This window comes from Brachionichthys hirsutus, chromosome 12 (genome assembly GCF_040956055.1).
Source record: "Brachionichthys hirsutus isolate HB-005 chromosome 12, CSIRO-AGI_Bhir_v1, whole genome shotgun sequence".
NCBI classification, from domain to species: domain Eukaryota; kingdom Metazoa; phylum Chordata; class Actinopteri; order Lophiiformes; family Brachionichthyidae; genus Brachionichthys; species Brachionichthys hirsutus.
Window position 1 is genome coordinate 2,975,362 of NC_090908.1, and position 21,738 is coordinate 2,997,099.

At 46.8% G+C, this 21,738-nt stretch overlaps 2 protein-coding genes across 2 annotated transcripts; one reads left to right on the plus strand and one right to left on the minus strand.

The window, feature by feature from the left end:
- Positions 1-938: 938 nt before the first annotated feature.
- Positions 939-9,405, minus strand: slc9a2 (solute carrier family 9 member 2). The gene is made up of 13 exons (XM_068745944.1): positions 9,141-9,405; positions 8,836-9,050; positions 8,498-8,746; positions 6,549-6,799; positions 6,257-6,474; positions 5,818-6,017; positions 5,566-5,655; positions 5,421-5,491; positions 3,624-3,791; positions 3,425-3,530; positions 2,216-2,332; positions 2,020-2,107; positions 939-1,363 (listed from the first exon to the last, which is right to left on the minus strand). Exons 1-13 carry the CDS (start codon positions 9,403-9,405, stop codon positions 939-941), a joined length of 2,463 nt encoding a protein of 820 aa, XP_068602045.1.
- A 4,333-nt stretch (positions 9,406-13,738) lies between these two features.
- Positions 13,739-20,781, plus strand: inpp4aa (inositol polyphosphate-4-phosphatase type I Aa). Its single transcript, XM_068746012.1, has 22 exons — positions 13,739-13,838; positions 13,927-13,971; positions 14,130-14,248; positions 14,311-14,427; positions 14,533-14,612; positions 14,704-14,821; positions 14,972-15,062; positions 15,192-15,339; positions 15,667-15,797; positions 15,973-16,077; positions 16,170-16,278; positions 16,365-16,551; positions 16,729-17,010; positions 17,101-17,248; positions 17,546-17,578; positions 17,970-18,142; positions 18,226-18,349; positions 18,911-19,178; positions 19,849-19,946; positions 20,036-20,148; positions 20,241-20,395; positions 20,487-20,781. The coding sequence occupies exons 1-22, from the start codon at positions 13,739-13,741 to the stop codon at positions 20,617-20,619; spliced, it is 2,877 nt and encodes a 958-aa protein (XP_068602113.1). The 3' UTR covers positions 20,620-20,781.
- The last annotated feature ends 957 nt before the right edge of the window (positions 20,782-21,738 follow it).

The window sequence follows — 21,738 nt, forward strand, 5'->3', positions numbered from 1 at the left end:
GTTTGACTGAAGAAGTTTCACCTCTCATCCAAGAAGCTTCTTCAGTTATCTGAGTTCCGAATGACTTTAGAGATTTGTAGCGTGTAATAGTTGTGGGAAAAAGTGTGTAAGAACAAAAAGTGACAATCCACCGCCACAGCTTCGGTGCGTAATGTTGAGCACATGTTCAAATTGTATGTTTGTTTTTTCCCCTCATTGATTCTCAGCTAAGAAATGTAATTTATCTTAGGGTCCATTTAAGAGGTTTGTTTTTTTAAGTATCGTGTCCTTGACATGGAAAAAGTCAGAAAGTTCCAAGATTCATGCCAGAAAGTCAAAACGAATAAACGGCAGCATTTTTTATGAGCGTCTGGGGCTTTGAGTCGTGCATCAAACAGTTTGCATCCAGCGCTACCGAGTGTGTCCTGCGTACGTCTCATGATGGATGGGAACAGCATTCAATCTACCCAGAATGCATTGTAAATATCGCGTGTTCCTGAACCTGTGTCTATGCAACGTCTTGTGTAAATCCACGTTTTGTCCACGGTTTCATTGAGAATGTCTGATAAGAGCAACATTTAGATTTATTACAAAACATGAAAATGAAGTTGGCCCAGATTTCAGTTCCTTAACGTACATAGTACAGTGTACTATTACTTCACTCCAATAGCTGATACTGTCTATATAAAAAAAACTTGTCAGTCATACAACACACTATAGGCAATAAAATAAAAAATTGCACACAAATATATATTTAAAAATCCTAAAGGAGTACCTCACAGAGCACGATGGTGCGGTGACAAGCGAGTCACGCCTTGTTGACCGTCCTAAAACCGCTTCACTATAGCGCCCTTCTGACTGTCCCATCCTGGCTCATTCTGAGGGGTCTCACCTCCAATATGAAGCTAATGGTCCTCAGTGTAGCAGTCCGGCTGCTCACAAGGAGCCCAGGGACACTTTCACTTCTTTTTCGGGTTCCACTTCGGTCGCCTCAGCAGAGGGTTTTGCGCTGAGGGGCTTCTCGGTTCAGCAGCCCAAGCTGGAGATGCCGATGAAGGTTGCGGCTCCTCTTCGTCTTCTGCTTCACGATTTCCATCTCTTAAGTTCTGACCTGAGCGGCTGTCATTGTTAACGGAGGAATGGGGGTGACGTCGAGGAGCAGGTAGGCGGGAATCACTGGAGGAGGACGTCGCTCGAGGCAGGCTGGGCCCCGCCCGGCCTCTGGCTTCCTCGGCACGTTCATCCAGCATATCGACAGAGGGCGCCTCCTTCAAGGTGTCCAGCCTGTGCAGAGGCATCATGGCTCTGGAGGAGGAGCGTGGAGGCTGCTGGAAGCGAGCGGGTCTGGAAGGGTAGGCCGCCTCCGACATCGTCTCCTGACCATCTGGGACCGGAGAAAATGACCATGAAATACTCGGGACTCTCCGCCGCAGAATGAAGAATGCCAAAATCCTGTTACCGAACTCTCACCTGAGATAGACCCCATTAACCAAAAGTTCAACTTGTAACTATCCAGAAATAACAAAAACTACAGTTCCCAAATGGGCCAAAAAAAAAATCCAATATATCTGCATAGAATTGGCAGGGAAAAAAACCTAAATAGTATTTAAGATCTGCTCGAGAAACTAAAGGATGGATGGAGGCTGGATGCTGCAGCTGTCATGCTTTATTTCTAAATGCAACATTAGCATGCTAACACTGGAACCACAACTGTGTTGGTGTCCAGGAACTGTAACGTCTATTGTGTTTTCCATTTTTGCTTTGAGTCTTAGCATGCCAACATTTTCTGATTCGCGCTAAATGCAAAGTGTGATAAGAATGTATAAAATGTTCCTCGTATAAACTAAACTATTAGACATAAATGTCTGTCCTGAACTGTTTTCACATATCAACGATGAATATGTGAAACTCCTGAGGTCAAATAGAGGTCAAGTCACCAACATCAGTGCGCTTCACCCTATTAGAGCCGTGAATGAGGACGTAATGCAAAGACAATGAATGCCGTGCTGCTAGATCTGGAGACAAGGTGCACGACTTTACCTGTAAAGCTCAGTCTCTCAGGAGGAAACCTCGAGTCCAGACTTTTCCCAGCAGGAAGAGAGAAGTACTTGTGAGATTTGGGCACCGCCTGAGGAGAAACATGGGAACGAACCGAGAATGATGAAGCTGCCATTTGATTTGATTCTCTCCATTTATCAGCATAAAAATCCAGAAATATTGTCGGTTTCCTGCTCACCGAGGTCTGAAAGCTGCCAGGTCGGATGCTTCGACGGATGCTGGCGTGGCGCCGGATCAATATCTCTTTGCTGTGTTTGTCATTGGGAAGGGCGTGCTTACTTGTGAACGCCACCGTCTGGATAGAAAAAGAAAAGAAGCATTACGAAGACATTAGGCCACTCGGAGATCACTTCAGCTCAGGGTCACCCAATAGGTGGCACCACTGCCTCACAGTCTGTGTCCGTAATCCCCACTGACCGTGGAGGTGACAGAGACGAAGAGGCAGGTAAATCACAAGATCAGATTACGCTACCAAAACCGGCCACGCCTGCCAGAGCAGCAGGGATCTGTCCTCGTACACGCATCACTGTCGGCGTGGTTCCGACTGCGTGGTTCTGACCGCGCAGCCACTAGAACGCAGCCACTCTAAACTGACAGTTGTTTTTACGTTGCCGTTTATATGTAGAGAACTTGTGGTGAACATGATCAGAGATTCGGAGCCAGCAGGAACCAGACATGAGGCCAGAGGGTTGAGAATTAAAAAGAGGCACCGTCTCCCTAATCAGACCATTTATCTGCCCCTGAACTAAAGCACATGTTCCCTTTGTCTGTCTGTTAGCAACGTAACGCAAAACGTTAGGGACGGATCTTGATGACATTTTCAGGATATTTTGGGATACCAGGAACAGATGATCATGATTTGGGTGATAATCCCAAAGAGATCCTGGATTATGGATCACTTTTACATTTTTTGGTAACATTGCATTCAATGGAGCTGCAAAATTTGTTCCTCAATACCAACTTAAATGTTTTATGTATACAATTAATACTTATTCTAGGAATTGATATTTCTGCCAACTATATCATATAGGAATTATGATTAAATGATTTGTTTACCTATTATCACTAATAAATACGTAATGTTCTTCCTAATTTCCAAGAGCCCAATATGAATTGTTTTTCTTCAAAAAATACAAATTTACTATGAGAGCAAGAAATTCTCACAATTAAGATGACGAAACAATTGATCCCCGATCAAATCAGTTGCCAACTAGTTGACTCACAAACAACCAATTGATTACTCAATTTATTATTGCAGCCTAGTTTAGTATTTAACAAGATGTGTATTTTATAAGATTATCATAGATGTTTTAATGTAAAATTATAATCTGAAAAGTAACCCCAGATGTGTAGTATTATTAGTCCACCAGATTATTTGGCGTCTCACCCGCTGCCTGATATTGTACATGTTCTTCGACAGGATGTCGTGCATGTTCTTCAGGTCGGAAGCCATGAATTTCTTCTTTGGTTTAGCCGAGTTCTTCTTCTCCTCACTAAAACACAGAGCAAAAATGGACATCAAGACAGAATATCTCTGACAGCGAAGAGGCGGCGTTATTGACAGAGACACGATTAAGGGTTCCTACTAGAGGGACACGATGGACGGAGCAGCACTGATGTCTCCAGACACCGTGTCCAGGATCTCCATGGCGTTCTGCAGTTCCAGCTTCTTATACAGAGCCACGATACTGGACTCGGCCCGATTGTCTCGAATCAGGATCCTCCGGAGGACCCGATTGTTGAACTTCATGAATCTTGGGTGGAGAGAAAGCGTATTTATAACAGGTTGCTTTGTGTGAAACGCATTTCTCATTATATTCTGGATCTGGGTAAAGAGGTGGACACAATATTTATTTTTTACATCTTTCCTAAACACCGCAGTTAGGATGTTGGACATTTTCCAAAATGACACCAAAGCTGCTGAACTAATTTCCACTCACTTGGTCAAGGTGTGTGTCATGTTTCAGATGAGTCACACACACACACACACACACACTGTTTGTCCTGGGTGGGACCAGGCACCTTTAGACGTACTTTTCTTTCACTTTAATCCAGTTCAACATGTTAGACTTTATTCAGGGATGCTTTTATCTCACGGTATTCATGTGGGTGAGCTCAGTATGTCTGAAGGGTCTCAGTTATCCGGGCCATGTTAGAACTCCGGGCTGAATAAAGTCAGCTGGACTTCCAGGAAAAGCCTGAAGACGTTTCTCCTCTCGGCCGCGGCTGGTGGGGAGTTTCCCATTTTTAACCTAGTGGGAGTGATCGAGGTCGTTATGTCACAGTTTCTATAGTGCGCTAGTTTTTCTGGACCACTCCCACTAGATTAAATATGCGGAACTCTCCGTTAGCCGGTCAGATCTGAAGAAAACTCTTGGATGAGAGGAGAAACATCTTTAAGCTTCTCCTGCAGGTCCAGCTGTATTCGACACAGAGATCTGTACATACAGACGAGATGTCATCTTTAAATCAAGTTACATCCGCCAAGGAGGTTATGTTTTTTTGCCAGGTTTTATTCAGATTCAGAAACCCTAAAGGCAGAGTGTGTGTACTATTACTCAAACAAATACACAATATGAATGCTTTATATTTTGTCTGTGTATACATCACACATGACTCTAAAAAAATACGTGTTTTCATTTCATGGCTTTAAAAGTCTGGCGTGGGATCATTTCACACCCCACACATGAACAATTACATCCCGATAGACAGTACTTGTATGCTGTGGTTGAAGTACACAATAAAGCCTGTACACAGTCAGATATAGAGTTATATTATTCATTATGGAGTAAACGCTGATTGGCTCAATAATACAGGACATCACTGGGTCTACGACATATTGTGGATTTAGAGCGACAGTAAATCTATTCAGACCAAATTAAAATCATTTTTACATTTCAATGAAAAATAGTTATAGTAAGAAAATACTTACAGTATTCTCCCTCAGAGATTGAAAGGCTTTATTACTTTCAATATTGTTTTTATTAGTGTTATTTCAAAGTTTTAAACGATAGCTGGGAGCAAGGTTAATAGCCAAATTTGCCTCAGGTACTTTAGTACAGAACCCAAAGTGAGTCACGTCAGTCGTTAATGCAATTCAAACCGTCAGATTAAAATACAGGCCGAAGAGGAAGTGGTGACGGCACAACATGCAACTAATTGTCAGTTCCATTCCCACGCAGTGCGAGAGCGAACAGCGGTCACGCAAAAACACAAAGCGGGACGCTGAGGGCTCAGGAACCAAAAGCCTGCAGCGCTCTTCCATTCATGGTGTGAAACTCCAGAGCGTTTGAAGCGAGCGCTGTACATTTTACTGATAAACGGTCACGTGCAAAAAAAAAAGCACATTTGTGATGAACAGACGGGAGAGAGGAAGCTCTTACTTGTCCTTCCAGTAGAAGTGGCTCCACTGTCCACACAGGTCCTCGATGCCAGCGATGGTGTGTTCCATGAGCTGAGAGCAAAGGGAGGCAATGTTACCGTGCGCAAAGGCCTTCCGTTGTTCAGCACGACCAGGATGTGGCCTACCCTGCAGTGGATCTCAACGTTAATGGTGTCAAGGTTGCGGTTGGTCCTGCGGACATTGATGTATTCGATCAAAGGGCGAATGCTGATGCCCTGCGGGGAAGAGAAAGAGGACAGAGTCTGAGCGCAGGCAGAATCAAAGGACGTTTTATAATGCCTTTCAAAAGAAAAGTCAATCCGTGGATGGTAGAGCTCAACACATCCACATGTTATAAAGAGAATATATATATATATATACGGTACTACAGTTCTTACCTGAAGAAACACAGTAAAGAGGATGATAGCAATAGTGGCAGTGACAAAGAGTTGTTTGCGGCCGATGTTATCAGGAAGAGTGAAGGCAAGGGCAAACGAAATTGCCCCTCGCAGGCCACCATAGGCCAGACCAAACTGATCTTTTGCATTAAATGGGATGGTGCGGAAAGGGTTAATGATCTGAGTCAGCACCAGGACGCCTGAGAGAGTTAAAAAAAGAAAAGAAAAGTCACCGTTACTTTTTAGCATGTTATCTTTATATAAACTGTCAATCAAATTAAATAAAATCAAATTAACCTTTACGCTAGTTTCTATTTTGATTCACTCTGACTCTGTTTTTAAGCCACTTTCGCCTCCGACTACGCCCTAAATTAACATCTGCAAAGCGCGCTGACCTTCACCTGAAGCCTGTAACCACCCCCAGCAGCGCCATCCTTACCCAGCCCTCTCCATACGAAGGCGAAGAGCAGCGTGAACAGGATGTAGCCCCAGTTCCATTCGTGTTCCGTCGTCAAGGTGACGACTCCCAGGAAAAAGAAGATGAGCGTCTCCGAGATGGAGCCGACCATCTTGACCACGTGGCGGATGGTGGTGCAAGAACGCTGGGAAACATTTTCCTCTACGTAGTACTTCATGGTCAGGGCGCAGGTCACGATGCTGCGGAGAAACAAAGCACGAGTGCTGCCGCTGGGTTCTTACTGCACCCCGGAGGCACGCCAACATCTACTCACGCCATGATGGACGAGATGGCAAAGAGTTCGGCCACCAGGTAGGCCAGGTAGCTGTACATGAAGATGAAGAGCGGCTCTATTTCACGGACCCTGGAGGTGAATCTGGTGGTGAAGGCCGCCACGAAGCCAAACAAGATGCCGAAGCCCATCCCTCCGAACCCGACCACGAAGAACCTCGCCACCCCGAGGAAAACATCCACCGGCCCCACCACCGGCATCTCCGCCACGAAGTTGAACATGTTGTACAACACCTGGAGGACACAGGGATGAAGGCTCGCATGAATGCAAAGACTCAAACAGCATCCTGGGGGGGGGGGTCATGGGTCGAGCGGGGGCTGCAGCCGCTAATAGTGGTGATTTACTCAGCGCTGTTTGCTTAGTGACGCACAGAAAATGAGCGTTTGTTCCTTTACGTTCTTTTCCTGCCAACAATCAACACGTTTTTCCTTGTGGGGTCGAGGAGGACGAGATCGGCTGCAAATACATTTCAAAGCAATATACCATAAGAACATGTTTAATGCTCACTCTCTGCACAAGGCCAACTGCATCTAATTAAAATCTGTGAAAAGGTTCTCATGTTTACGGGTACCAACACATTTTAATATGTTGTAAGGATGCGCGGCTCATTTGGAGAACACGGCTGGTAACATTGTGTGTTTGCTCTGAGTCAATACATCCCATGAATAGACCAAAAACAATCGGTCTCTCAATACTGAGAGAATTCACAGGCTCATCTGTGATACTGTTCCTCCTCGTTTTCAAGTAAACAACTGGAATGTTTTTTTTTATGAAGGCTAAAGGAGTTAGCGTTCACGTGCGTTTATTCTCAGATCTGACCCTCGACAGCGGCAGGATGGGCTGTAGGGACTCGAATGAATGAGGGAGCGCGTCATCGCCGCCTTTCATTGTTGCTTCTGGTGTTTTCAAAGGATTCGTTTCAACAAGGGAAAATGCAGAAACTGAAAGCTTATCAGACACCAGCGTTCTTAAACCACCGAGAGGAAAACAGGAAACGGTCCTGTTTTCCGTGTGCAGACAAAGGCAAAAATACGTCCTTGTTTTTAAATTTGCATTTTGAGAATATCCCAGCGTTGGAGCGACCGTCAGGCACAAATATCTCATCAAATATTTTGTATTTTTAATGGGAGGCTCTCTCTATAGACCACGCCGAAGCCTTCCCGCTCTCCTGAGTAAATATTTGTCTTCGCTTTTCAGCTCTGCTACTGCGCACGAAACAAAAGGGTCACCATCGGTGGTAAAAGCAGACTCATGTAGCGGGGTGGGGAAGAGTGTTAGAGCACAATAGCTGCAGGGTGAATAGGGAAATTTGAGTATGAGCTCACTTCAAACCAAGCATATGATGATGATGGTGTGTGTGTGTGTGTGTGTGTGTGTGTGTGTGTGTGTGCGCGCGCGCTCCCTTGTCCTCCCATATGGCCAAATGCAATGGTAATCTCAGAAACTGGTTTGGCAACATCTAAGCAAACAATCTCCCATGGATACGAGGCTCAGATCTGTGGACACGTCGGTTTTATATGTCAAACCACATTCCTTTACCTCCATTTTGAAGTAATTTATCTCTTTGACAGTCTTTCCACCTACCAGATATCACACCTTATGTCCTCAAACACGCAACCAACCCAGAAAAGAGATATTACCGCATCTGGAGAAACCTGAGCCTAGAGAGAGCATTAAAAAGCTTCAGATGGCACAATACTGGATCTACCGTTACCTGGGTTAAATTATGGGCCCCAAACGCAGCCTGATGGAAGGTGGAGTCGGGATCATCTAAACGAGGATCTCCGGCCTTGAATCTCATTTGTGGAGCAAAACACTGACGTCAAGGTTTTTTGGGAGAATAACCACATTTGACCCAGTAAGCTCGGCTCGGTGTTTTCACAACAAGCAGCGGCCCACGGCTAACCGAACACCTGCGTCCGCCCACTCACCACAGTGACGGCGTCGTTGAAGAGGCATTCCCCAAACACCACGATGTAGAGCTGCTCGTTGACGGACACGTCCTCAAACACGCTGAGGACGGCCACGGGGTCCACGGCCGAGATGATGGTGGCGAACAGGAGGTTCTCCTGCAGGTTGATGTCCTGCACGCCGAACGCCTCTATCTGGCATATGGCAAACAAAGACATGCCGATGCCGATGCTGTTCCAGAGAGTCCCCACCACTGCAAACCACAGCACCTGCAATCACAAAGGGAAGGGCGTCGTCTGAACGCGTTGCACAGCTGCACCCCCCCCGATGACTGCATGGCTGCCGGCTCAGAACGGACCGTGCCAAAGTTCTCAAAGAACGGCCTGGTGGGCATGAAGTAGCCCGAGTCCAGGACGATGGGGGGCAGCATGTAGAGGAAGAAGACGTTGCTGGTGAGCACAGCAGGGGGCTCCTCGTGGACGGAGTGCATGATGGCGCCCACAATTAGCCCAATGCTGATCAGGAGGCAGGACTCTGGCACCCAGTAGGTGATCTTGTGGTAGACATGGAAACCTGAGGGAGGCAGCAGGGCGGAAGTTGGAAAAACAGCTTTGATGGTGGTAAATAAGAGTTTACGGAAGCCCCTGTGCAACAGTCACTCACCAATCTTAGCGAATGACGCCAGCAGCACCCACAGGGTGATCTCAAACGGGATCTGTATTCTTGAGTAATCCATTGTAAAGACGGGCAAATTAGCCTTCTCTGCGTCTGGAAACGCTTGGGGGCCATTGTCAGGGTGAATCGGGGGCAAAATAGTGACGCTGCCCTCAGGTTCGGGTGGAATTTCTCCCTTGGAGCCAGAGAGAAGACTTAAAAATAAAAATACAACAAGAAGAGCTGCCGTTTGTCTGGCACAGCGTGACTCCATTGTGAGATCATCCAACTTCAGCGTGTTAAAGAGGCGTTTCTTCTCCAAAGGTTAACACCTTTAATTCTCTGGCATCTTCTCTGACTATCCAGTTTAATCTACGTTACTGCTGAGATCACTGTTGCGCGTCCGGATGAGCCTCCTTCACGCTGGCGCGCAGCACACCTGTGATCTACCTGCGCGCGTCTCAAAGTTCCGATACAGGCTGGGCGCGGCACCGAGCGTTTCTCTCATTGGGCGCCACCCGACGCAGGTAAAAAGGGTGGGGCGAGGGCCATTCAGGGGCGACTCTTTAGGTTTCGGTGGCACCAGTTTCCCCAGCGACACAAGTTTCAAGTTAAACTTGAAGGCTTAATCCACGTCTTATTCCTATTTATTTATTCCACAGATACAGGGTGGCCTTCAGTACAATGTGGAACAACCGAAACATATTTTTTTTGAATAAAACTTTTTCTTTAAGTATTCCTTCTTCTACTTGTTCTGCATTGACTATAATGTCAAACCTCTGACTGAATTTATTTTCAGCTTTATGAATTAATTCCAACTAAAAATAAAGAATTTAGAGGCATAAACTGTGATTATTTCTCAAGGGGAAACAGGTCAATTAATTAATAGTAATTAACAGGACTGGGGAAAACACGAATAAACACTCTTATTTGCGGTTTGGAAGTTGAATTTTAATGTTTGGTTTAAATCTGGAATCTCCACGGTACCGATGGACGAACAGACTTTGACTAAAAAATACTGAAAAGCGAATTCTAGATGACTTTTCGCCTCAAGATTGGAGGCCGAGTGCGACATCTAGAGGCAGCCGGTCGCACCTGTCTGACAGCAGTGACGTAAACGCAATATACTGTTGCGCTTTTCTGTCTTCCCACTTTCTGCAGGCTCATTATCGCCGATTCTCGTGAATCACGCACACACGCTCAGAATTACTACAAAGTAAATTTGTAAAAAAAAAAAATCACTCTGTGTCTCATAAATTTGAATGATCATTACAAATGTTGGTATTTACAATTCCAGCTTTTCTATAATTACTTTAATTTAAATGTGATCTTTTTTTAATGTCAGCCTAATATTTCGTAACCATCATTAATTTATTTTTTACAACATTTGAAACATTTTGAAATGTAAAATCTACATTTATTTTTTATTTTTAAAGACATGCAGTTGGTGCATAGACATCCCATAATTATTAGCTGAGTGAGTCGATGTTTATGGGTTGGTGTGTACCGGCAGCGCCCCCTCTCGGAGGCAGGAGGTGCTGCTTCCACTGTCGGTATTACGTCTCGATGTGTCAGAGGGAGTCAGGGCGAGTCTCTGCTGCAGCCACCATCGGATGTCCATCCACATGAAGCGGAAGCGACACTTTTCTCTCAACGGTATGTAGTATTTATTAATTTTATTCCGCCTCTTGTCATTTGGCGTGAAATCACGTGAATGTTGCTCCAGAGCGTTTATGATGAAAAGATGCTGTCGAGCAGCAGGATGAGAGTGAGACGCGTTCACAGCCTCCTGACATCCCAAACGTCATGGGATGTTGTTTTTACCGGATGTCAGTGAAAACATCCTACGAAATGAAGCGGCCTCATTCAACGAGCCTCGTCAGATATCGTGACGCAATATTAGTGACCGTCGGTGCGTCGGTCCGTAAACAAGCACCGTGGAATAATCGCGTTATTGTCGCTCCGCCTGTGCGTCGTGGCCTGTCATTCGTCATTTCCTGCTATCCAGGCGCTTATTTGATGCTGATGTATTAAATATTTGGAGAATAGTACCACATATATACAGTATATTTCTTTTTATATTCTTCTGCGCATCCATCTGAATCAGAGTGTGACGTCATTACATTACAAGTCTCCAACAGAGCATAAAGGGGAAAGGATTATAATCCATCTCACAGTTTTATTATAACAGAAAGTCAGTGATGGTGAGTTCTTCTTCTTCTTCTTCACTTCTTTTGTTTGCATCTGTTAGTTTGTTTGTGATGAACAGAGCACGGATCAATGCTTCCTGACGCTGCGTATCATCCTTGAGCTTTCCCTTGTTCAGTTTACTGCTGTCTGGGGAAACAAGAGCTTCTTTATGCATTGTGTTACATCATCTCTCTCTCTCTCTCTCTCTGGTTTGCATGTCATCCTCCTCTTTGATCAATCAGTTCAGAAGGCGATTGATATCTCTGTCTCTGTGCATGTCCCACCGCTGTGACATGCAATAATGGAATCAGATTCACGGGACGACAGAAACGCAATGATCTGGACAGAAACTGGATCGATAGGTTGAAATTGAGCTAAAACATCCGGGGACAGAGGCAAGAGACCCAGACTGCCGGAAACCAAACAGGACGGGTTTGACGGCCGAGCAGAAGCTGGTACCGGGAGAGATGAAGTTTGTGCAACGATGTCTTTAAAAATGATTGAACATGTTGTTGGCTCATTTCCTCTCCACTGAGTCGAATATTACTTGAGTCTCTTCATCACCGTCTCCTGTCAGGCATGCAGCCAATGACTGTCGGACAGATGATGACGATGACGATGACGATGATGATCTGTGTGCATTAGACCCATTCTGGTGTCCTAGAGAGCGTCCACATCACCCCAGGCGAGATCACGCGTGTTAAAAGGCGCCTCCCGCCGACCCCCACAAAGACTAGCGAGGCAGAGCAGCCGTTTTAGTCTCACAGGAAGCAGCGAAGCGTCACGCTCACATTCTGCATCTTCATGTGCCACAAACTGCTTCTCGGATTAAAAATAGGCCTCTGCTGCAGAATTCCTTCCGGATGAATGCCCGGCGGTCCACATTCGGCTCTGGTGGGTGTGTTATGAAGCAAACACACACACACACACACGGCGAATGGAAACTGCTGAGGTCAACCGGGTCTGTGAATGTCGGGCAGGGAAGGGAGATGAGTTTTCTTTCAGGTGATCACTGGGAGTAATGCCGGGTGGGTATTTGTATGTATATTTATATACTGCATGTGTGTATATCATGTGTATACACACAGCTGAAGAGGAAATGTTGGCCGTGTCACATCTTGAATATGAACCCATGTTTAGCATTTCCAGTCAGTTCATGAAAGTAATTATCTCGGTTCTGGGTGTGGAAGGACAAAGAGGAGGCCGGAAAGTCAGATTTGTTGCATTGCCTTTAACACATAACGTTACATCACAGTTGTTTGCATGTTATATTAGTGCTCATCATTACTCCAGCTTTTAACTACAGGCCAGCCTGACAGGTCCAGGATGAGGAACCGGGACCAGGTGATGACATGCGTCTTGTGAAGGTCGTTTTGAGTAAAAGCACTAAGTGGACGTTGTTTAGTCTTTAATGCAACTCCAACCTCCCTGAGGCACGCCTTCCTTTCCTTAACAGCAAAGCATCTCATCTCATCTCCACAAGAGAGGAATAGAACCCGGAGAAAGCCCACACAGACACGCTACAGATAGGATTCGAACCTGGTCCCTTCTTGCTGCGACCCGACAGCACGACTGGGTCAACCAACGGACAGACAAAAACACAAACTCATTGAAGTAGTTCCTTGATCCTAGAAACTATGACATCATCGAAATGATGATAGCCGGAGTAGATTAGCTCATTTTCTCAAATACATCTGGAACATTTGCTATCTATAAGAATAACTGAAATCCTGATTTCAAGAAAGAACACCAGGAGACGGGAGGTGAACATCTGTCTCATCTCCTGCAGCTGTGTGAAAAGTCACGCTTTACCCCCCCAGAGTTTATTTTTGCTGCCTCTATTAACACGTCATCAGTGTGAAGGAGAGAGAGAGAGGCCGTGCAGTGGCAGAGATCTGCATAAATAACCTCTCTCACGCCCAGGAAACCGTGCTACAGAAGACATCAGTTCATTATCGCTTTTCAGGATGTTTGCAGCCACAGTCACCAGCAGTTCTGGGGATTTGTGATGTCATTTGTGATAAAACATGGCGCCGGTATAAAGAGATGCTTTCTGTCTATTACCGGGTGATAACGTGGCTGTGTTCTCCCGTCTCTTCCAGTTCCGGCGTGAAGATCTGGATCAACTAACAGCTCAAAGATCTGAAGGGTCAGGCGTGATCTGAAGGGTCAGACGTGATCTGAAGGGTCAGGCGTGATCTGACGGGTCAGGCGTGTTCTGAAGGGTCCGGCGTGATCTGACGGGTCAGGCGTGATCTGACGGGTCAGGCGTGTTCTGAAGGGTCAGGCGTGATCTGACGGGTCAGGCGTGTTCTGGAGGGTCAGGCGTGATCTGACGGGTCAGGCGTGTTCTGATTTTGATTCTGATTGACACCGTCTACATTTCGACCCGCCTTCGACCCAGACGTGAAGCCACCATGTCCGGGAAGGAGCGCAGCCCCCGCCATCGGCCGTGGTCCGTCTACCGGGCCAACACGTTTGATCTCTCCGCTGAGATGATGGGGCTGGCTCTATCAGGTAGCTAAGTAACTGCTGCCATGGTAACCTGTGCACGCCGCTGATGACGCAGTGCATTCAAACCCTCCTCTTCCTCTCTGCTCTACAGGCAAAAGTCGGGATCCAGACGAGCCCGTGCTGGAGTTCAGTGTGGGTGAGTCATGAAGCAATGCTGCGTGGTGAACGTGTGAACCGCCTCGAGGCCCTGCTATGGGATGTTTATGAACTCAAACACGGTCTGTTTCATATCTCTGTCTTCAGTGGGAGTAAATAATCCCGCCAGTCTCTAATCTCCTGCTTGTGTTTCTGCAGCCTGCAGTGAGCTGACCACGCCCTCTCCGGACCGTAAGCCTACCAGCTTCGTCGCTGTCAGCTGCACAACTCCTCCGCAGGCCTTCTGGACCAAGCACGCTCAGACTGAAATCATCGAGGTACGCTAGCCTGCGGGACCTTCTGTCTGAGGCGCTAACATAACCCCCCCCTCCATCCTCAGGGCACCAGCAACCCCATCTTCCTCAGCAGCGTAGCGTTCTTCCAGGACGCTCTGATCACCCAGCAGACGCAGGTCAAACTGTCCGTCTACGATGTAAAGGACCGCTCACAGGGCACGGTAAGCCCCGCCCACAGCTTCATGAATGCTGGTCATTCTCAGTTTTCGCCCTGAAAATCTTCTGAAATCTTTTCAATCCTCTGACTGAACGCTTCATCGTGACAGATGTACATGCTTGGCTCGTCCATGTTTTCTGTGAAAGAACTGCTGCAGGAGAAACACCGCAGACTGCACTTGACGCTCAGGTAATGGGGAGACGCCTTCCGCGTCCCACCAGTGGCAGGATGGTGCGTGCCGCTGCTGCAGAAGCGTTTAGTCCTTTAACACTGTTTTCAGGTCGACAGAGAACGAACTCGTGGGGAACATCACTGTCATCGCCTGGCAGGTAGAGGAGAAGCAGGAGCAGAGAGGACCCATCGCCAGGTTACAGAGAGGAGATACTGTCAATGGGAGGGTGAGTCATCAGGAGGAGGAGAAATTAGATTAGCCTTTGATATCTTCAATTACGATGATAAACCTTTCATGGAATTCAACATTTGTTTTTTACCTAGAGGATTGCTTTTTTGTGCGTGTGTGTGTGTGTGCGTGTGTGTGTGTGTGTCAGATGGTGCTCCCTGTTGATGATAGCCTGACTGAATCCATGGGTGTGAAATCCAAATCTTCCTCTCTGTGTAAAGACCCGCTCTTAAAGGCTGGTGAGTGGAACTCGGTCTCCTCCTCCTCTTCCCCCCCCCCCCCCCCCGACTGTTTTACACGTCATTATCATCTGGATCGTCTGTCTCAGAGTCTCATGGCCGTCACGCTGTGCTTTCAATCCGCCGCAGCGTTCGGCGGCGTCATGTCGCGGACGTACCGGTTCCCCACCACAGACGGTAACCACCTTCGGATCCTGGAGCAGATGGCGGAGAGCACGCTCTCCCTGCATATTCCTCGTCAGTTTGTCAAACTGCTGCTGGAGGAAGATGCCGTTAGGTGACGTCTGATTTTATGCAGCTGGTGTTTGGTAGGATGCGATGCGTTCATGGTTGATCAAAACGTTCCCAAAAGCAGACTGGGGGGGGGGGGGGGTTTAGTTATCAAGCTCCTTTATTGTGGAATCAGCTCCCTGATTCGGTTCGTGTTCATGTTCATCATCAAACCTTTAACGTTGATAGGTCTCCCACTGTTCTAATTCTTAGTAATGGCTGCTTTTAATAAGGGCGATTTGGACATGCTGTGTCTGTCGGATAATTGAACTGGCTGCTGTGAAGCCCCGACATGGCCAGGGGGATCAGCTTGATGTCATTTTGCGATGTGCAGAGTGTGTGAGGTGGAAGAACTGGGCGAGCTTTCTCCATGTTGGGAAAACCTCAGGAGGCAGATCATCACTCACTATCAGACCATCATCCTCACTTACCAGGAGACGATAAGTGACCTGCACGAATACAAAGGTCAGAACCAAATCTCATGTCCAGCATTAAGCTGCTTCTCCCCACAGCTTAAAGGTCCCGGTTCCCTTCTCAATCTTTTTTTTGTCCTCCTTTTCCTGTCATAAATATGGGTATGGATATAATAATATGCCTTATCCTGTGTCCCCTCACATGGAGCCTAACCTCTTCTCTCCAGGTCCGTCATTTAAGTCCAGCACCCTGAAAGCTGACAAGAAGTTGGAGTTTATTCCCACTAACCTGCACATCCAGAGGATGCGAGTACAGGGCGAGTCTGGCTATGGTGAGCACTTCAGCACTACTTTGTACAGCCAAGGTTTTAGCGATATACTCAGTTCATTATCTCGTGCCTTGTTTTCTGTTGCTGGCGATCAGACCGGACGTACGACGTTGTGACTATTGGTGCTCCTGCTGCTCATCATCAAGGCTTTAAAGGGTGCGGCCTGCGAAAACTGCTGCACAAGTTGGAAGAAGCCAGGAAGCAGTAAGTAGATACCACAGAGTTTGTGTGTCCCGGGCGCATCTATTGTGTGCTTCTCGTATATATGCGATTGTTTTTCACACCCATAGTTCTGCTGGCTCAGGCTCCAAAGGAATGTCTTACCAGCCTCAGGATATCGTGAAGGCAAAGGAGCTGATTGCTCAAATTAACACCTTGAAGACACAAGTGTGTTACTACGCCGAACGTCTGTCTCGAGCTGCCAAGGATCGCTCAGCCAACGCTCTGGAGAGAACCCTGGCCATCCTAACAGAGAAAGTGAGATGCCACTGAGGCAACCAGGGGGGGTGGGGGGGGGGGGGGGGTATTCCGTCTTCGTGAAGCTTACATTAATCTATTTGACACTCTGGTGCAGCAAAACCGACAACTAGAGAAATAAGCAGCTACTTTGTGCACTGTGAGAAATAGTTGCATCAACTTCCTGTCCTTCTGCAGACTCGTCAGCTGGTGACTGTGTGCGACTCTAAGCTGTTGTCCTCGGCCATCCTCGCTCTGGCAGCTGCCCGCCCAGAGTTCACCCAGCAAGGCACCCCGTCTCCATCCTCCTCCTCCCTCTCGCCTTCGTCTCGGTCCCCATCACGCTCCCCCTCCCGCCACCCAACCTCCCCATCTCGCAACTCCACTTCCCCTTCTGGACATGCAGCTCCCTCTGAGGGCAGCGAAGGGAGCAAAGACAAGCGCACCTCGTTCCAAGCAGATATGCACGAGGAGGAGTGGGTGAGGGGACGAGTCCGGCCTCCCTCTTTATTGCCTGCGTCGATGTGCGTTTGTCTGCTGACTCCATCTGCCCTGTGCGTTTGTTTGCAGGAGAAGATTTGGCTGAACGTGGATAAAAGCCTGGAGTGTGTGATCCAGCGGGTGGAGCGGCTGCTGCAGAGAGACAAGCTCCAGAGTGACAGCAGCTCGGAGGACGTCTTCGTGCTCACCAGCGAGGACCTCACTCACGCTAAGAAGGGTAAATTCTCATGAAGAGAGGCGTTTGTTTATTTACCCACGTTCATCAGCCATCTTTGAGATCTAAGAAGCTTTCTGGACAGGCTAGTGTAGCGACATGGATAATCCATGGTCTCCATCCCTGCAGCCATCACATCGTCCTCTCGTTTCATTGCTCCGCTGCATCCACCGCAAACCATCGGCCACCGTCGCCACCAGTCACCCGCCAGATTCCTGTGTTGCTTTAACATCCTGTCGGTCACATCTGTCGGATGATTCTAATCATACCTGAACACCGTTTACTTTCTCACGATTATAGAAACCAGCCCGGAGGTAGAAAAGACATCCCCAGGTGAGAGCAGCGTTCCCTTAACAGAGAATAGCTTCATATACGTACTGGTAGCACGATTAAACCCCAAAAACTGCTTCAAAATGTTTGAAGTATCACAGGAGAGTTATGTTGTGTGTTAGTTATGGGTAAATCAGCTGTTTAAGAATGTAACCATCAGTTTAGAGGCAACAAATGAATTTAATCTTCTAAATGCAAAAAATAAATAAATGTAAAAACCGCAATGAAGACAAAGAATTCACTAAATAGATCTTCTCAGTCGTGGTTCGCCGGTAAATGTAAACGATAGCTGATGTGGCGTGCGTTGGTGATAATCATTCCTTATGAGCGCTAAGCATCATGTGATCGGTTGATTGGCGTTGCGGTACTGTATGCTTAACCCGCGTGTCTGCAGGCGAGTGGAGCGACGCCTTGCACCCGCTCCTCACCGCGCTGACTGACTGTGCCTCTCTGATGAGTGACAAAGCCAAAAAGGCCATGGTGTTCCTGCTGATGCAGGACAGCGCCCCCACCATCGCCATGAGCCTCACCCTGCAGTACCGGCGCGACGTCGTGTTCTGCCAGACGGTACATCGACGTTCGCCTCCCCCGTCTATCCACTCTGTCTCTCACTGACGTGCATTTAAAGACGCGCTTCGTGTTTCCTCCAGCTGACAGCGCTGATCTGCGGCTTCGTTATCAAGCTGAGGAACAGTCTCTGTGACTCGGGCTTCCTCCGGCAGCTTCACACCATCGGTCTCCTGGTGCAGTATGAGAGCCTGCTCAGCACCTATGGTAACCTGTGTGTGAGGATGGCAAATGTCTTTGTGTGGGATGTGTGGTCGTTTTAGGATCATCACACAGGAAATAGCGATCTCTAGGAGAGCGCCCGCCTCCACCAAGGTTCTAAGACAGGGGTGGGCAAACTTTTTGACTCGCGGGCCACAATAGGTTCTAAAATTTGACAGAGGGGCCGGACCAAGAACAGATGGATGGAGTGTTTGTGTGAGCTAATATAAATGACACATGAAAGCTATTGCATTAAAGGATTTGGCCTTTTACAGGCAGCATTACAGGGAAAAGGTAAAATGAATGAGGTTTAATTAGAATACAATTTTATTTAATTATATCATTTGGACAAGTTTGGCGGGCCGGATTAAAAAGACCAACGGGCCGCATATGGCCCCCGGGCCTGGGTTTGCCCATGTCTGTTCTAAGATCACTAAAAGGGCACTCAGCAGAGCTCGATAATCCGTTTCCTTTCCGTGCTTTCCGTGTCTCACATTTGACTTGTGAATACTGATCAAATGTAATTATTACATTTGAACCTCTGTGTGGACTCCTTGTTTCTGAAAGGGGAAGAGCTGGCCATGCTGGAGGATATGAGCATCGGCGTGATGGACCTGAGAAACGTCACCTTCAAAATCACGCAAGCCACTTCCTGTTTCGCCCCAGACATGCTGCCGGTGATCACGGGAAACAGGAACGGCTTCAACGTCAGGGTTCCGATGCCAGGCGTGATGTTTGACTCGTTGCCACGGGAGATCCAAAACGGGATGCTCCTGCGTGTGCAGCCCGTCCTGTTCAATGTGGGCATCAACGAACAGCAGACCCTGGCTGAGAAGTAAGTCAGGGAGGTTGGAGGGCAGCAAAGAGCCTCCTGCCTGTTGGTAGGATTTATGCAGCATCAAAAACAAGTACACAGGCGTGTAGACACCTGTGTACTAGTTCTTACACCGTGTAAGACAGGGGAATTGTCATTTACTGAAAATGACCCTCATGTTCTCAACTTTATGAGAAATAAAATGTGCAGCACTTCAAAGAAACCCTGTCAGGTTTACTATTTCATCCAATTTCTAGCTGCTTTTCATTTTGCTGAGGCCCACCTTCCATTCCTAACCAAATCTGTAATGGAGCTCATCTACTGGTGGGATAAATGGAGATGAAGCTCTTCTCCAAGCAGCTCTTCACTTCATTATTTCCTTAAATTACATTTGTTTTGTAGATTTATTTATTTTTCTTTGATTTTTTTTGCTTATGTTGACATCCTTATCTATTTTTTTATGTCATTTTTATGCACGTACCAAAATCGAGTGCATTTCTCCATGGGCCGTAGCCTACCTCTCCAAAAACAAACATTAAAATCTGCACCATTTTTTTTTTTGACTGAAAACACGTTTAAACCCCGACAGCAACAGAACCCCTTGCAGACGTGCTCATCTAAGGCACTGGACAGCAGGGCCGGAAGACGACCGGTTGAGATCTAACTCTCACATCTTATGTGTATTATCCAGGTTCGGAGACACGTCACTTCAAGAGGTGATTAACATGGAGAGCATGACTCGCCTCAGCTCATACTACGACCAGTTCAAAGAAGTCCTGCCAGAAGACAGTGAGTTTACAGACAGACGAGTCGCTGTCAAAGCAGAAGGACGTGCATTTTCAGTCTCGTTTTTCACTGCGATTCCTCTGTTTGCTCAGGCCTGCCTCGTTCTTGTAGCACCACCAGTCTGCCTGAGCTGCTCAAACTGCTGAGTCTAAATGTAAATGCCAAGAAAAGCAAGAACGTGGAGATTTTGTGGCAAGCAGCTGAGGTAACCTTGCTTCTCTTACCTTCTCTATACAGCCCCGCCTTTTAAAAAAAACCATACCTTCGCTCCTCTAATCTGTCTCTCTCAACATAAAGGCTTGCCGCCGCTTGAACGGGGTGCGTTTCACCAGCTGTAAGAGTGCCAAGGACCGGACCGCCATGTCTCTGACCCTGGAGCAGTGTCAGATCCTGCAGCAGGAGCATGCCCTCGCCCCACAGGTCTTCTACCAGGCCCTCGACTGTATGCGCAGGTGAGCTGATGATGCTGAACTCGATAATGTCATTAGCGCTCCAGGACAGACACACAAAAAACAAAAATGCGTATTTTCTGTCTCTTTACAGCGAGGGCTGCAGGAGAGAGAACACAATGAAGAATGTGGGATGTCGGAAATATGCCTTTAACGCCCTTCAACTCAAGGCCTTCCCCAGACAGTACCGCCCTCCAGAGGGAACGTACGGGAAGGTTGAGACATAAGGGAACTCCTCTGGCTGGAGAAAGGCCAGAAACTGAAGGGGTTCATGATGATAACACCACACAGACGAGAATAGTCACACAGATGAGAGCATCAGCCCTTCGCTTTGTGCATAGACACGGTTAAGATCATTAAAGCCCAGTTGCCAGCGCTGCTCTAGTTTGTACTGCTCCTCCAGCAGTATTACAATCAGATCATTTCACAGAAACTTCACACCCAAAAACATCGGATATGAATACTCATTTACATATCAGTCTGCACAACACGCACATATTCACGTACATATCCGACACTACACTGATATTTGTATTCGGATGATGTCTTATCCAGTGTGACTTCTGGAATCACTGATGGGGAGCTTCACATCGCATTCTATAACCCAGATATTTAGATTTAAGGGTTATATACGGAGCTTTAGAGGCTCTAAAGCAACTTTTATTCATTTAAACCGTCTCTTCTCAGTTTTGCATGAACATTAAATAGTAATACTGCTTTCCACCTTTACAGTTGCATACTGTTGTAATTGAGAGTATCGTTGAGCACTTGACGGATTAGGCTGAGCTGCTATAATGCATATTGCATTATTGCGTCAACCATCAAGACTCTTTGCTGTGGTCATTTTAGCAGGTCTGGGCTCCAGTGTACTTTACTGTACTAAACTTACAGAGATTATCAGTTTTATTTTGAAAATGGTATTTTGCTTACAGGTATTTCTGTTGTTGTGGCTCTTGCTGTCGTAGTTTTATCCATTGTTATTGAGGAAGTTCTGACTTTGTTCTGATTGGTTGTGTGCGCGCACGTTCGACAGGGAGATGCCTACGCACCCACAGTTATCAATTTAAACTGGATATGAATAAAGACTGGTCAATGCCTGTTGAGTTTTTAAGTAAGTTTTTAAATAAGATATGCAAATGAGGTACTTTGCCTCTTAAACTGAATCCAAGCGTGATTGCCTTCTTTGAGATCAACATGGTTCCAGTATGACTGGATACTGTACACACCCAACACCAGGAACCTGAAACTGCAGCAGCTGACACAAATTATAGCCAGTACTCATTTTAATATTTACAATTTATTTATTTAAGATTTACAAAACAACGCCCACAAAAAAAAAGATTGTG

Coding starts and splice junctions, on each gene's coding strand:
- slc9a2 (XM_068745944.1), bottom strand. CDS start 9,405: ATGGAGTCACGCTGTGCCAGACAAACGGCAGCTCTTCTTGTTGTATTT. Junction 3,792..5,420: donor CACTTCTACTGGAAGGACAA/GTAAGAGCTTCC, acceptor TCTCCACCCAAG/ATTCATGAAGTTCAACAATC. Junction 3,531..3,623: donor CCGTCCATCGTGTCCCTCTA/GTAGGAACCCTT, acceptor TCTGTGTTTTAG/TGAGGAGAAGAAGAACTCGG.
- inpp4aa (XM_068746012.1), top strand. CDS start 13,739: ATGTCCGGGAAGGAGCGCAGCCCCCGCCATCGGCCGTGGTCCGTCTAC. Junction 15,063..15,191: donor AGACCCGCTCTTAAAGGCTG/GTGAGTGGAACT, acceptor AATCCGCCGCAG/CGTTCGGCGGCGTCATGTCG. Junction 16,078..16,169: donor ACAGGGCGAGTCTGGCTATG/GTGAGCACTTCA, acceptor GCTGGCGATCAG/ACCGGACGTACGACGTTGTG.